The 15,565-nt window shown below is 42.2% G+C and overlaps 1 protein-coding gene and 1 long non-coding RNA gene across 2 annotated transcripts in view; one reads left to right on the top strand and one right to left on the bottom strand.

Annotated features, from left to right (window-relative positions):
* VPS16 (VPS16 core subunit of CORVET and HOPS complexes) overlaps window positions 1-10,599 on the bottom strand; it is a 205,314-nt gene extending 194,715 nt beyond the window's left edge. The window contains exons 1-2 of the mRNA XM_089684706.1: window positions 10,456-10,599; window positions 3,032-3,120 (exon numbers count right to left, since the gene is read on the bottom strand). Coding sequence (XP_089540832.1) covers window positions 3,032-3,120; window positions 10,456-10,505 — 139 coding nt within the window. The 5' untranslated portion in view covers window positions 10,506-10,599. The remainder of the gene's footprint in view (window positions 1-3,031; window positions 3,121-10,455) is intronic.
* LOC149456631 (uncharacterized) overlaps window positions 1-15,565 on the top strand; it is a 187,249-nt gene that overhangs the window by 87,602 nt on the left and 84,082 nt on the right. The gene's annotated exons all lie outside the window — the stretch shown is intronic.

The following is a 15,565-nucleotide window of genomic DNA, read 5'->3' as shown; positions in this document are numbered from 1 at the left end:
CACCCTGAATCCACTAGCTTCTAATGTTGGGCATACATATAATGTTCTATTTTTTTTTGTTCAGCCCATGGACTGAATGAAAAAAAGAACCTGACAGATTCCACCATTCACATCAATCGATGTGGACGAAGAAACCTCTGTCAAAAAAAATATGCCAAAGCATAGGAGCGATCCGCTGACTGACCACCCCAGGCCCCCAGAATTCCAGGCTGGGCAGTGAATGGGGGAAGTACGGGTGTCGCACTTATGGACTTATGGGACCTGCCACGTCACTAAGTAATGCTGCAGTGCTGGTGTGTAAAATGCCAGAATGTGCTAGGCTGCTGATGCATACCAGTTCACCAAAAGTTTGTATGACACTAGTACTTTGACTCTGTGGTAAATGAGACTTCAGCTACACGGGCTTGGGTATGCCTGATCTTAACAGGGACCTCTTCCCCATCCGAGCTACTTGTCTGTGTGCCACTGCTCTCTACAGGTTTGTATTCTGAGGCAAACTCTGTCAGTGAGGACTCCTCTTAGCTCTTATCTGACATGCTCAGAATCCTGTAGGCCTCTTCACTAGAGTATCTTTCTTTGGACATTTTGGCCACTAAATTTATAGGTACCTTGTGCAGCTCATGGGAAAAAAGAGCTCCTGGCTGTTGGGGACTGCTTGAACCACTAGAAATAAAACTCACCTGCTAGTGTTAGCAGAGATCAAGTCTGATCCTGTCAACGCTGTGGTTTTGTGTGCAATGTATCACAGGTGACAGTGATCAGAAATTACACGGACACTGCACTTCTTGTTGGGGGGGGGGGGTAAATGTTAGCGTTGGCAGCGAACGAGGCTGATCCTGCTAACATTGCATTTTTGAGGACACTATACTAAGGGGACTCTAGTATAGTTCTGTTTGTGATCAATACATTGATCGATACAAACACTATACTAGTAATGGCAGTGATCAGCGACCTATAGCGAAGTGCGATAGTGTGTGGGCAATCTAATGCTAGCTGACCCTAGCTGAGAGGGGCGCTAACTGATCATGATGCTATCTGATGTTGATAGTGGCAGTAATCTAGTAACCGGTGAAAAATTATATATACTGACACTGTATCAGTGAATAATTCTATATACTGACACTGTACTAATGGCACTGGCTGGGTAACAGGGGTTATCAAAGGGTTAAATTTGCTAATCTAATGTGTGTGTGTAAAATGTATTACCCACAGTGTGGTGTTCTCTCTTCTTTTCTTGGACCAAATAGGGTCCAGGAAGAGAAGAACCAGCTTCCTCATTTGCAGCAGATCAGCAGAGTCCAAGGCAAAAATCATTGGCCGGGACCTGCTGATGAACTGCTCCTGCAGCGAATGACAGGGGGGTAAGCAGGGGGTGCTCACACCCGAAAACAGATTACAACAGAGCAGCCCTGATTCTCCTCTTCTGGGGTCTCCCGCCAGTGCTCCCGGCTCCTTTTGCCATCAGAGTGCCCCTCATAGCAATCCACAAAAGTATAGTATAGATAGATTGCCACTATAGCAAGGTAACAATATCTGCCAATGGAGGGTTAGGGACTGAAGTGATTGTACAATAGATATGTAAAGCGCTGCGTAAATTGACGACGCGTAAATTGACGACGCTAAGTACCTGAAATAAATAATAATAAATCTGCCTCTAGAATCACTTACTTCCTTCTCCTGCCCAGGACTACATGTCCCACAAGGCATTGCTACTGAGCTGTATGTGTACTGCACTGTATTTCCTGACATGTAAACAAATAATGCAGTCTGTATGCAAGCCAACTAATTGGCTGATCAACTGATTATGAAAATAGTTGACAACTATTTTCATAATCAATTATCAATTACGTCAATTAGTTGTTTCATTCCTAGACAGAACAATGCCATCTCTGGGAGATTTTCAGCCAGGCTTTGAGAGATAAGTAAATGACCTACACCTATAGTAAGGGTATTATTTTACTTTAGTTAATGCTGGATAATATGTTTATACCTACAGGCGGCACTACCTGCACGGGCAGTTAAAAGTAAAATAAACCTTTAAAAGTGCAGTGGGGCTGCCCCATAGCCCTGCACTGGACATGACCACACAGAGGGACACTGCCATCTGTCGGGGAGGGGGGTCAGGTAAGTTAAAGTGCTTCTCCTCTCCCCTAGACTAAATAAGCAATTACCCCTAATAGCATGAGATGCAGCCTCACTGCAAAGGATACTTTCTACAATTCTGGGGGTTGGTCTTTAAAGCAACTCATATTTTTGACTGATTATGCCCTTTTTATACAATTTACATATTTACAAATACATATTATGTATCACCATACCTAAATTGTACAAGTATTAACTCTGGTGGGGCATTGAAGGTTTTGAAAGAATTTACCTAGCCCTGGTCTTAATAAAAGAACCACTGGTTCAGGGGGTCTTCAAACTTTCTAAACAAAGGGCCAGTTTACTGTTCTTTAGACTCTAGGGGGGGGGGGGGCGGACTGTGGACAGTGGGAGTAACTAATGCCTCAGGCTTGGTGGTCAGTGGGAAAAAAAAAAATTACATAGCAACCTTGCGGTTAGGTGGAGGAGGAATAGTTCCCAGTCACTGGTAGTAGCGGGAGGAATAGAGTAATATTGTTGGTGTCAGTGGAAAAATTAGTGCCCCACCTTTGATGTCAGAGGAAGAATTTATGCTTCATCATTGGTGTCAGTGGGAAGAATAATACCTCACTGTTGATGTCAAAGGGAGGAAGAGTGTCCCAAGGGCCAGATAAAGGCAAACAAAGGGCTGCAGTTTGGAGACCACTGGTCTAGATCATTCTATAGCCAGACAGCAGTCACAAGAGTTTCATATTATACATGCAGCCCATGTGACTCTCCAATAGAGGAGAAAGGAACATGGTCCAAAAGAGTGGAGTATTAAAGACAGAAAAAACTTGCACTTTGTAGCAGAAGCTATGATGTGTTACAACTGCTGAATTGTAATCGACTAGTATTTTTGCAGGAAGATATAAACAACAATATACTTATAAAAAAAAGAAAAATATACCTATTGATCCTCCATATGGACCAACTGCCACAAGACAATCTTTAAATTCTTCTCTAATGTTCCATACCATTTGATATAATTCAAATTTACTGCAAGGAAACAAACAATACAAGCAAATTACCAATATTTTAAGAGCAATTAATATGTTCAACTTTTAATTTTAAAGGTAGTTCTGTCAGGTTATAAAGCCAGCTATGGATAGCATTTATTCTTGAACACTATCCCATAAAGTCAATTGCATTAAAGTAGAACTATAGTCAAAATTGTTTTTCATTTTGGATAGAGTAAGGGAAGGTTATAACTCCTGTCAGATTTTTTTTGCCATCTGTGTCCCATTACAGAGATTTCCCTTCACTTCCTGTCCCATAGCCAAACAGGAAATGGAAGGAAATCCCTGAAAATTAAGAGAATTCCTTGGAGACCCCCACATCACAAGAACCTGTGTTCCCATTGGAAGATTTCCCCGCTATTACTTTTCTGAGGACAACACAAAATTTGGGATTTTCTTTAACTTTCACTTTCAATGCTAATGGTAAACATGATAAATAGAAAGGGTGAATCTCCTTAATGGGGGCACAGACAGCAATAAAAACTGACAAGTGTTCTAATCCCTCTGCATTTTATCCAAAACTTAAAAAAATTAAGTTTTGCCTTTAATTACACCTTAATGCATATTGTAAACCATGGAGTGGGGGAGGGTTAAAATCTTCGCTTACAATACAAAATCATGTGCAAATTAAATAAATAGAGATTTTCTTCCACATTATTGGAAAAATAAAGTGAATCTTTACTTCAGTGTTTTGAGACAAGCCCCTTCAGTAAATTAAATCCAAAGACAAACAAACGAAACCAGCACTCAAATCCTCATGCAGACCAAAGACAATTCTGAATGTCAAACGAAGAGGTGCTGCCCTTCAAAGATCGGGGAATCTGGACACTGGTGGACAAAAGTCTGCTTTTGTCCACCATCAGTAAATTAGCTTCACCCTTTAAGTTTTTAAATTTGGCCAGCTGATCATTCTGCGCAGGACAGGGAGTGATAGGAAATTCAAAATGTTATGGTTGTCACCAGAACAGATATAGAACAGTTACAGAAGAAAAAAATGTCCTAATGAAGACACCTGTTCTAGTGGAGAGAATTTCTCTCTTTCCAGATGCACTCCCGGGCCAGAAAGTGTAGGGAATTTACCCAGTAGGAAACAGCAAAATAAAAAAAAAAAAAAGGAAATATGGCAATGATGTTTAATCATTCCTTGTACTACCTAAAACAGAAAAAGATATTTATATTTAATGGCCTCAGTTTAAAAAAAAAAAAAAAAAAAAAAGGAGCCCTTAAAAGAGAAGTACAGCCAAAGCTCTTTTGGCTGTACTTCTCTTGTGGAACATAGGACTGCAGTACGTTCTGCACTCCTTTGACCTGTTTTCAGCTGACAGCAGGCTGCAGCCCACTGTCGGTTGAAGCCCACTGTCCGATGACAAACAACAAATATAAAAATAATCCCCCTGCACTCCACTGGTATGAACAAACACAACCCCAAATATATGCAAGCTGCTACCACCTATTCCCAATACCACAGGATGTATGACATAAAAAAACAATATTGGTGAAGCGCTTCACATGAAAAACTAAAATAGGTGCAATAATATAAAAATACATATAAAGTGACCACACTGTATTGAAAGGTATAGATAACTAGTGCTAAATAATCCCCCAAAAAATATATATAAGTGCCAAGTGCTGAAAGTGCAAAACAGGTCATGCGTTTGCTGACTAAATCGTGCCAAAATACAATATAAGCACAAAAACATAATACACAATAACATTGCACACTAACTGAAAGTGGAAAGTGCTCAGTATGAGTATGAATATTGGTTAAAAATAAAATCCACAATAAAGTGCAAAACAGGTCATGCGTTTGCTGACTAGATGGTGCCAAAATACAATATATGCACAGTGAAATAATACACAATAACATTGCACACTCTAACTGAAAGAGCCAGGTGCTCAGTATGAGTATGAATATTAGTTAAAAGTAAAATCCACAATAAAGTGCAATAACAAAGTGCTTGACATTTCATGTGCAAACAAACACTGCGATGTCAGTGCTTCAATTCTTCACTCCAAACATGATGCGTGTTAGCATGCCACACGTGTATATGATAATCCAAAAGTGGCTAAAGTGCCTCCTCACCCTAACCATGCGACCCCGAAGGGCCACAATGCTTTAGGTAATATAGCTCCACCAGACTGGGGATCTCTGTAATAATACTCCTGTAGTACCACTCAATCTCCTCTGCCAGGTCACTTATGCCCTCAGATGGTAATACCCCCGGGATAATCACAAGGCCATAGAGAGGTAGACAAAGAGAGCCTCCATAGTGAAATGCCATTTATTCCATATAGCAGATGAAAACAAGCCAAAAGAGAACACTCACAGTATAGCAGATCTCATCCAGCAAGTCTCCCATGTGCTGTGGGTGTACTGCAAGGTGCTGGGTGTTCAAAGATGGCGTCTGCCGGAAATGTGTAACCGAAAGTACGTCACCGCACTCTACGCGTTACTCCACGATATCACGTGGCTTCTCTCAGGATCCAGGATTCACGAAATGTCAAGCACTTTATGGATTTTACTTTTAACTAATATTCATACTCATACTTAGCACCTGTCACTTTGAGTTAGAGTGTGCAATGTTACTGTGTATTATTTCTTTGTGCATATATTGTATTTTGGCACCATCTAGTCAGCAAACGCATGACCTGTTTTGCACTTTATTTTGGATTATACTTTTAACCAATATTCATACCCATACTGAGCACTTTCCACTTTCAGTTAGAGTGTGCAATGTTATTGTGTATTATGTTTACTGTGCTTATATTGTATTTTGGCACGATCTAGTCAGCAAACGCATGACCTGTTTTGCACTTTCAGCACTTGGCACTTATATATATTTTTTAGGGGGATTATTTAGCACTAGTTATCTATACCTTTCAATACAGTGTGGTCACTTTATATGTATTTTTATATCATTGCACCTATTTATTTGGTTTTTCATGTGAAGCGCTTCACCAATATTGGTTTTTTTTTCACTGTCCGCTGACGTCACTCTTGTCACGTGGGGTCACTTTTTTGATGTCCCTGGGTGGCCCCACCCCTTACCTATGTAAGAACTGTCAAACCACCGGAGCAGGCAGACAGTTGGAAGCCATCGTCGGAAGTGGAGCCTTTTTTTTCATTCTTTTTTTGGGACGGTGACAGGCATCGTGATTGACGTTGAATCTACTGCGGGGGACATTCTTTTCATTTTTTCTGTTAATAAAGGACTTGTCAAAGACCGTGTCCTGACTTTTTTCACAATACACTTTTTGTTTTTTGTGAATGAGTATCAGGACCATGTACCCATGCTCATGCACATAGGGTGGGGCCAGGATCTGGGGGCCCCCTTGTTAAAGGGGGCTTCCAGTTTCCGATAAGCCCCCTGCCTGCAAACCCCCACAACCACCGGCCAGGGTTGTGGGGAAGAGGTCCTTGATCCCATCAACATGGGGACAAGGTGCTTTGGGCCCCTGCCCCAAAGCACCCCCTTATGTTGAGGGCATGTGCCCCCCCCCCCCCCTTTCCTGACCTGCCGGGCTACATGCTTGTATAAGGGTCTGGTATGGATTTTGGGGGGAGACCCCCACACCATTTTTTTTTTTATTTTGGTGTGAGAGTTCCCCTCAAAATCCATACCAGACCCGAAGCCGGCAATTGCATTTGAAAATTGGCACTGACTTACACTTCGTATTGCAAAAAAGAAATTGTTAAAAAAATCATAAACCGAGGCATTATTTTCAATGGATTTTCATTTGTAAACTACCTTAACCGAGGCATACCTGTACTGCACATCTCTAATGGGTTTCTCCAGGAAACTAATTTTGCCTAGGATAACAGTCACAAATTCTTTAGAGGATACATTTTACACTACACCCTTTATTAACTTCAAAGGAGCAGCACCAAGTAAAAATAGGACATGGGTGACAGTATCTCTAGAAATGACCCACCCTCCAGGAACCTCATATACGCTCACCTTACCATCACTCCCCTCATAGTTCCTTGCTCCTCTGCAGCTGGTGAAAATACCTGGGTTTTGAGGATAAGGTGACTGGCTCCCCTGTTGTGGTTCTAGGCCTAACAGCCCAAGCACAGCAAAAAGACTGGGAGAGTAAAGCCGAGTACACACTATGTAAAAATAGGACAAACGGTCTGATTTTCCACAAAGGTGTGTATCATAATGTAGCAGCAAATTATATTAAACCGGTAGTAAAGTCCACTGCAACATTTACCTACAGGTAAGCTTATAATAAAGGTAAAATGAATATCTCCTAAACGTGTGGTGACAATCCGGATGTGGTTTTGGAGCATGGTAACTAGATGAACATTGTGTGGCTGTGCCCGCTCTACCGTTACATTCTTTGTGTTCCATTTGTGGGACTAATTCAGCTACCTTACACTGCCAGCTTTGACTAACCTCTGCTATTAACCATTATTATTATACAGAATTTATATGGTGCCAATAGTGTGCTTAGCGCTTTACAATATAAAGGGAGACAATACAGCAATGATACAGTTCAATACAAGAGTGTTAGGAGGGCCCTGCTCCTTGGAGCTTATAATATAACATGGAGGGGCTAGTGGTACAAATGGTAATAACTGTGGGGGATGAACTGACAGGAGGAATAGAAGATTCCGTTATTAACTGAAGGCAGGATAGGCTTCCCTGAAGAGATAGGTTTTTAGATATTGCCTACAAGTGGACAGAGTAGGCGATAGTCGGATAGATTGGGGTAGGGAACTCCAGAGGATGGGGGAGGCTCTAGAGAAGTACTGGAGATGAGCATGAAAGGAGGAGACAAGGGAGCTAGTGAGCAGGAGATCGTGGGAGGAATGGAGAAGACAGTTTGGGTGAGATTTGAAGACAAGATTGGTGATGTAATTTGGGGTTAGAGTTATACATGGCTTTATATATTATTGTTAATGTTTTGAATTTTATTCGTTGGGAAATGGGAAGCCAGTGGAGGGATTGGCAGAGAGGGATGGCAAATATGGAATGGTTAGTAAGCTGGATGAGTCTGTTAGCATCATTCATGATAGACTGAAGAGGGGATAGCCTGCGATGAGGTAGGTCAATGAGGAGGGAGTTACAATAGTCAAGGCGAGAGATAACAAGGGAGTGAATAAGTTGCTTAGTGGTTTCAGAGGTTAAGAACGGGCGTATCTTGGAGATGTTATGGAGGTGAAGTATACAAGATTTGGACAGTAACTGGATTTGGGGCTGTAAGAACAGATGGGAGTCTAGGATTACACCTAGTACCCTGGCATGAGGGGAGGGACTGATGGTTGTATTATTGATCTTGATGGAGAAGTCAGGGGAGGGGCCACGGGTTGGAGAGAATAGTATGAGCTTCGTTTTGGAAAGATTTAGTTTGAGGAAGTGGAGTGACATCCATGCCGATATGTCACTTAGTAGGTTAGTAATGTGAAAAGAGACTGAAGGGGCGAGGTGAGGAGTAGAAAGATAGATTTGTGTGTCATCAGCATAGAGATGGTACTTAAAGCCATGGGAGTTTATCAAGTGACCAAGGGAGGAGGTGTAGATGGAGAAGAGGGGGTCCAAGGACAGAACCTTGAGGGACCCCTACAGAAAGAGGGAGTGGAGAGGAGGAGACAGAGCTATATCCTAGATTGTAAGCTCGAAAGAGCAGGGCCCTCGAACCCCTCGTGTATTGTATTGTATTGTCTCATGTTCTGTCCCCCTCGCTAATGTACAGCGCTGAGCAAACCCTTTGGCGCTATATAAACACTGTATAATAATAATTATAGGCAACGCTGAAGGAGCACTGTGATAGGTAAGAGGAGAACCAGGAGAGAGCAGAGTCTTGGAGGCCAAGAAAGTGGAGTTTTTATGAGGAGGAGGGGATGGTCAACAGTATCAAAAGCTGCAGAGAGGTCAAGTAGTAAGAGTACGGAGTAGTGGCCATTGGTTTTAGCAGTTAGTAGATCATTAGTGAGTTTTAGTAGGGCAGTTTCAGTGGAGTGTAGAGAGCGAAAGCCAGACTGTAAAGGGTCAAGAAGGTTGTTGTCAGTGAGGTAGGAGCTCAGGCGATTGTAGACTAAGTGTTCTAAGAGTTTAGAGCCGTTTACCTCTAAAGCAGGGAGATGGGTTTTAATTTGTTCAGGTTGGTGGGGTCCAGGGAGGGCTTTTTAAGTATGGGAGTGATCTGTGCATGCTTTAGATGGGTGGGGAAGGTGCCATTAGAGACAAATGAAGTGATGTCACCAGAGAGAGTAATCACTAAACTACAAATGCAGTGATATCACCAGAGGAATTAATTAATGGACTACAAGTGCAGATATGTCACCAGAGGAAATAATTAATGGACTACAAGTGCAGAGATGTCACCAGAGGAAATAATCAATGGTCTACAAATGCGGTAATGTCACCAGTGGAAATAATCAATGAACTACAAGTGCGGAAATGTCACCAAAGGATATAACTACAAGTGCAGTGATGTCGATGTCACCTGAAAAAGTAATCAATGGACTACTGTACATATGTGGTGAAATCACCAGGGGAAGTAATCAATGGACTACAAGATGCAGTGACATCACCAGGGGAAGTAATGAATGGACTACAAGTGTGATGACATCACCGGGGGAAGTAATCTGAAAGTGTGGTGACATCACCAGGGGAAGTAATCTGCAAGTGTGGTGACATCACCGGGGGAAGTAATCTGCAAGTGTGGTGACATCACCGGGGGAAGTAATCTGCAAGTGTGGTGACATCACCGGGGGAAGTAATCTACAAGTGTGGTGACATCACCGGGGGAAGTAATCAATGGACTACAAGTGTGGGACATCACCAGAGGAAGTAATCAATGGACTACAAGTGCAGAGACATCACCAGAGGAAGTAATCAATGGACTACAAGTGCGGAGACATCACCAGAGGAAGTAATCAATGGACTACAAGTGCAAAGATGTCACCAGGGGAAGTAATCAATGGACTACAAGTGCAGAGACGTCACCATGGGAAGTAATCAATGAACTACAAGTGTGGAGACGTCACCAGGGGAAGTAATCAATGGACTACAATTGTGGGAGTGTCCCTATAAGTCAGCAATGTGCTGAGTATGATGACATCATTGAGATCCTCCTGCACATCATCCCCATATTCAGTGTATTACAAAGGAGAATTAGCCGACGATTGCGGCCAGGTTTTATTTGTCACCCTACATATGAGTGTAACATGAAATGTGGACACAAACATCGACGTAGCCTTGCCCCTTGCAGCAGCACATAGCAGTGTAAAGCAGACCCGCATTTCCACCCATATATGACGCCGAGCTGGATGACAGTAATAAAGGTTCTGTTGTCATATACTCACCGGTAATACACGTCCCCCATTGGGTACCAGTTTGCAGTACAGAAATCCATGTCCGGGGACAGCAGCTTTCAGACTTACATCAAATCGTTATGTAGCATTGAATTCTGCAGATGATCTCCAGCTATCATGTGACACAGAGGAACCCGGAAGTCGTCCGATCATGTGACAGGCGGGCACTTCCTGCACACTTCCGCCTTGTGAGGGATGGGGGAATGACCTCAGTGTTTACATTGTGCAGAGTCTGTGCACGTGGCTATTTTGGACGTTGGATATTCACTGTGGATGAAAAATGTAAAAGTATTTCTAATTGTTTACCGCGCGCCGTGAAGGCTGTAGGAGAATGTAAAGCATGTGATCAGCGAAAGACAGCATGGAGTTTGCAGGACGGTGGACTTCAGTATTATATGGGATGAAAGTGCCGGATTTTGGTGCAGCCCCCACCCTTTGGATGAAAAGCACTCAGGGATGGTGGTAGCACACATTTCAACCCCAGATCACTAGCAGACAACTCTGTGCCGCAAACCGTCATACTGTACATTGAGGGGAATTTTCTAAGCCTGGAGCAGTTGTCGCAGTCACCAGTCAACTTCCAGATTCAATTTCAAAGCTAAACTGAACAGGTTGAGGATAAGCGCTGATTAGGGTTGCCACCTCATCCCTTTAAAGTCAAACACAATAATTACACAGGTTCTGAGGCTAATTTAATCTCTTGCCCCCCTGAGGATTTACCCCCCCCCCTCCTGACCAGGCCATTTTTTGCGTTACGGCACTACGTTATTTTATTATTTATTCATGGTCATGCAGCGCTGCACTCAAATTAAATTTATATCCTTTTTTACCCATGTATAGAGATTCCAGTGGTATTTGATCACCTTTGCATTTTTTTGTGCTATAAAAAAATAGACTGCCAATTTTAAGAAATAAAACAATTTTTTTGACTTTTTGCTATTAAACATGTCCAGTAAAAAAATTTTAAAAAATCAAATTTTGTCATAAATTTAGGTCAAAATGTATTCTGCTACATGTCTTTGCTAAAAAAAAAAAATCCCAATACGTGTACATTAAGTGGTTTCACAAATGGTGATATAGATACTGGAATTTTTTTAAAATTTTTACTAGTAATGTTGGCAATCAGCGACTTGTAACGGGACTGTGGCAGGCATTCTGACACTGAGGGGAACTGACTTGATGTCACTGACATCCCCAGTGACACCAATACAGTGATCAGAGCAAAAAAAAAAAAAAGCACTGACACTGTACTAATGGCACTGGGCAGGAAGGGGTTAACGTGGGCGGTCAAAGGGTTAACTGCATTTGTTTTACTGTAGAGCTGTGTTTGTGCTTCACTGTAAGCACTGCTTTGCGTGGCTCTGCTATGCACTGCCATGCAAAGCAGTGTGCAGGAGCTGACGGTAGAGAACTGTTTTGTTTACAAATAGTTCTCCCCCCCCCATCGGAGATGATCAGTAATCACCTGGCGCTGGCGAATAATCACTGTGTGGGACCCGGTGATTGACAGCTGAGCTGTGGCCATGAATGGTGGCGTGGGTAGGGCACCCCCTACCCAGAAATGCAAAATCACGTGTATATACGTGATTTTGCACACCTGTGCCACCCTGTAGCAGTACTTCTGCTATAGGGCGGATGGGAAGCGGTTAATGTAGATAAGGTACTAAGTGAGTTTAATTACCACCTTAACTGCCTGCCAACCAGCCACAGTACTTTCACTGTGGCAGGGCGGCACCGCTGCGCAAAATCACGCATATATATGTGATTTTGCATTTCTGGGTAGGGGGCACGCATGACTGCCCGCCCTACCCATGCCACTGATTGCAGCTGTGGGTGTCACTCAACGGGTCCCGCCGGAGATTACCGGCAAACACCAACAGGGAGGGGGGCTGCATTGTTTACAATGCAGCCCTCCTCCCTGTCAGTTGGGCACACTGATCGGTATGGTTGAGCACAGCCATCCCGATCAGTGTGCTTACAGTGAAGCACACACCCTCTGCCCCCTAGTAAAACACTCCCATCACACAGTTAACCCTTGGATCCAAATGTTAACCCTTTCCTCCCAAGTGCCATTAGTACAGTGTAAGTGCTTTTTTTTTTTGCACTGATCACTATTGGTGTCACTGGGGATGCCAGTGACCCCAAGTCAGTTCCCCCCAGTGTCAGAATGTCTGCCGCAGTCCCACCATAAGTCGCTGATCGCCGCCATTATTATTATAAAAAAAAGAAATTCCTGTATCTATACCGCCATTTGTAGGCGCTATAACTTTCACGTAAAGCAATTAATTTACACCTATTGAGATTTTATTTTTAGCAAAGACATGTCGCAGAATACATTTTGGACTAAATTTATGACTATATTTGATTTTGACATTTTTTTACTGGACATGTTTAATAGCAAAAAGTCCAAAATATTGTTTTTTTTCTCAAAATTGTCAGTCCTTTTTTATTTCTAGCACAAAAAACACGCATGACCGTGCAATTGTCAGTAACGCGGTGCCATAACACAAACCGCTTCTGTAACCGTGTCCTGACCACCCTATTACAGAAATACTGCTACAGGGCAGCACAGGTGTGCAAAATCATATAATATATATATATATATATATATGTGTCATTCGCCCTCCCGTGGTTTTCACGCCCCTCCCAGATAGAGTTAGATTGCCCGTCAGTAAACCAGTAATTATATTTAACTCCTTGATTGCCAGGAAGACGCTCATACACAATAAACCTCCATTGTTAGTATAATGTCTGAACAGATCAATATCTTTGATCAGAGCAGCGCTCACATTAGTATAGTGTCCCCAAAAACACAGCTTTAGTGGGATCAGCCCAGCACCTGCGTTTAGCCCCAGCCTGACCCCCCCCCCCCCCCCCTCCTCCTCTCCCTTACCAAGTGCAGTGTCAGTAGGTCACCACTGTCACTTGATACATTGCACATAAAACTGTAGTGTTCGCAGAATCAGCTGCCCCCATTCACTGCCCAACCTGGAATTCTGGTGGAAACAGCAAATGTAACTACTCCCCTTGACTTTTTGGAGCTGTTTTTCACGGAAGATCTGTATGCATTGATTGTGGATCAAAGCGATTTATATGCACAACAATTTATTGCCGCCAACCCAAATTCAAACCTTGCCAGACCATTTCCAAATATACATTTTTTTTGGGCCTTAACCCTCAACATGGGCATTACTAAAAAAAATGAATTGCAGTTGTATTGGTCTACAGACCCGATTCATCATATGCCTGTGTTCTCTGCTGCCATGGCCAGGCATAGATATGAGAGTATAATGTGTTTTATGCATTTCAACGACAGCACACTCTGTCGTCCTCGGGGTGACCCTGAATTTGACTGTCTCCACAAAATTCGGCCCCTCGTAAATCACCTTAACCAAAAATTTGCAGATGTCTATACTTCCCAGCAAAACATCTGCGTTGATGAGTCCCTTATTCATTTTCTGGCCGTTTCCATTCAAACAATTTCTTCCCAGCAAGCATGCCAGATAGGGGATCAAGATGTACAGTTGTGCTCAAAAGTTTACATACCCTGGCAGAAATTGGGAAATTTTGGCATTGATATTGAAAATATGACTGATCATGCCACAAAATGCTCTTTTATTGAAGGATGATGATCATATGAAGCCATTTATTATCAAATAGTTGTTTGGCTCCTTTTTAAATCATAATGATAACAGAAATAACCCAAATGGCCATGATCAAAAGTTTACATACCCTGGAATGTTTGGCCTTGGTACAGACACACAAGGTGACACACACGGGTTAAAATGCCAATTAGAGGTTAATCTCCCACATCTGTGGTTTTTTAAATTGCAATTAGTGTCAGTTTATAAATAGTCAATGAGTTTGTTAGCTCTTATATAGAAGCACTGACTAGGCTAGATACTGAGCCATGGGGATCAGAAAAAAACTGTCTAAAGTCCTGCGTAACAAGCTAATGGAGGTTTATAAAGATGGAAAAAGACATAAAAAGATGTCCAAAGCTTGAATATGCTAATCAGTACTGTTAAATCACCTATTAAGAAGTGGAAAGTTCAGGGATCTCTTGATACCAAGCCAAGGTCAGGTAGACCAAGAAAGATTGCAGCCACAACTGTCAGAAGAATTGTTCGGGATACAAAGGGAAACCCATAGATAACCACAAGAAAAATACAGGCTGCTTTGGAAAAAGACAGTGCAGTTGTTTTGAAGGAGCACAATATGATGACACTTCAACAAAAATGGGTTGCATGATCGAGGTGCCAGAAAGAAGCCTTTACTGCATCAATCACACAAAAAGGCCTGGTTAGGCATGTCAAGGTGTTGTCAGGCATATTGTAACCAGGCTTTTTTGTGGCATTGGTGCAGTAAAAGCTTCTTTCTGGCACCTTCACCAAACAGCTCATTTTTGTTCAAGTGTCACCATATTGTACTCCTTAAAAACAACCACACCATCTTTTTCCAGAGCAGCCTGTTTTTCTTTTGAGGTTGCCGGTGGGTTTTTCTTTGAATCCCAGACAATTCTGTCAGTTATGGCTGCAATCTTTCTTGGTCTACCTGACCTTAGCTTGGTATCAAGAGATCCCCACACTTTCCACTTCTTAATAGGTGATTTAACAGTACTGATTGGCATATTCAAGGCTTTGGACATCTTTTTATGTCCTTTTCCATCTTTATACAGTACCATTACCTTGTTACGCAGGACTTTTGGCAGCTCTTTTCTGATCCCCATGGCTCAGTATCTAGCCTAGTCAGTGCTTCCATGTAAGAGCTAACAAACTCATTGACTGTTTATACACTGACACTAATTGCACCTTGTGTGTCTGTACCAAGACCAAATATTATGGGGTATGTAAATTTTTGATCATGGCCATTTGGGTGATTTCTGTCATCATTATGATTTAAAAAAGAACAAACAACTATTTGATAATGGCTTCATATGATCATTATCCTTCAATAAAAGAGCATTTATTGGCATGATCAGTCATATTTTCAATATCAATTCCAAAATTTCCCAATTTCTGCCAGGGTATGTAAACTTTTAAGCACAACTGTATAAGACCTGTGAAAGGGCAACAGGCTATACATATAAGTTTCGGATTTA

This window comes from Staurois parvus, unplaced genomic scaffold (genome assembly GCF_062004578.1).
Source record: "Staurois parvus isolate SC_StPar_1 unplaced genomic scaffold, SC_StPar_1.0 ptg000353l, whole genome shotgun sequence".
Lineage (NCBI taxonomy): Eukaryota > Metazoa > Chordata > Amphibia > Anura > Ranidae > Staurois > Staurois parvus.
The sequence above is the reverse complement of the archived record's forward strand: the minus strand, read 5'-3'. Positions and strand labels throughout refer to the sequence as shown.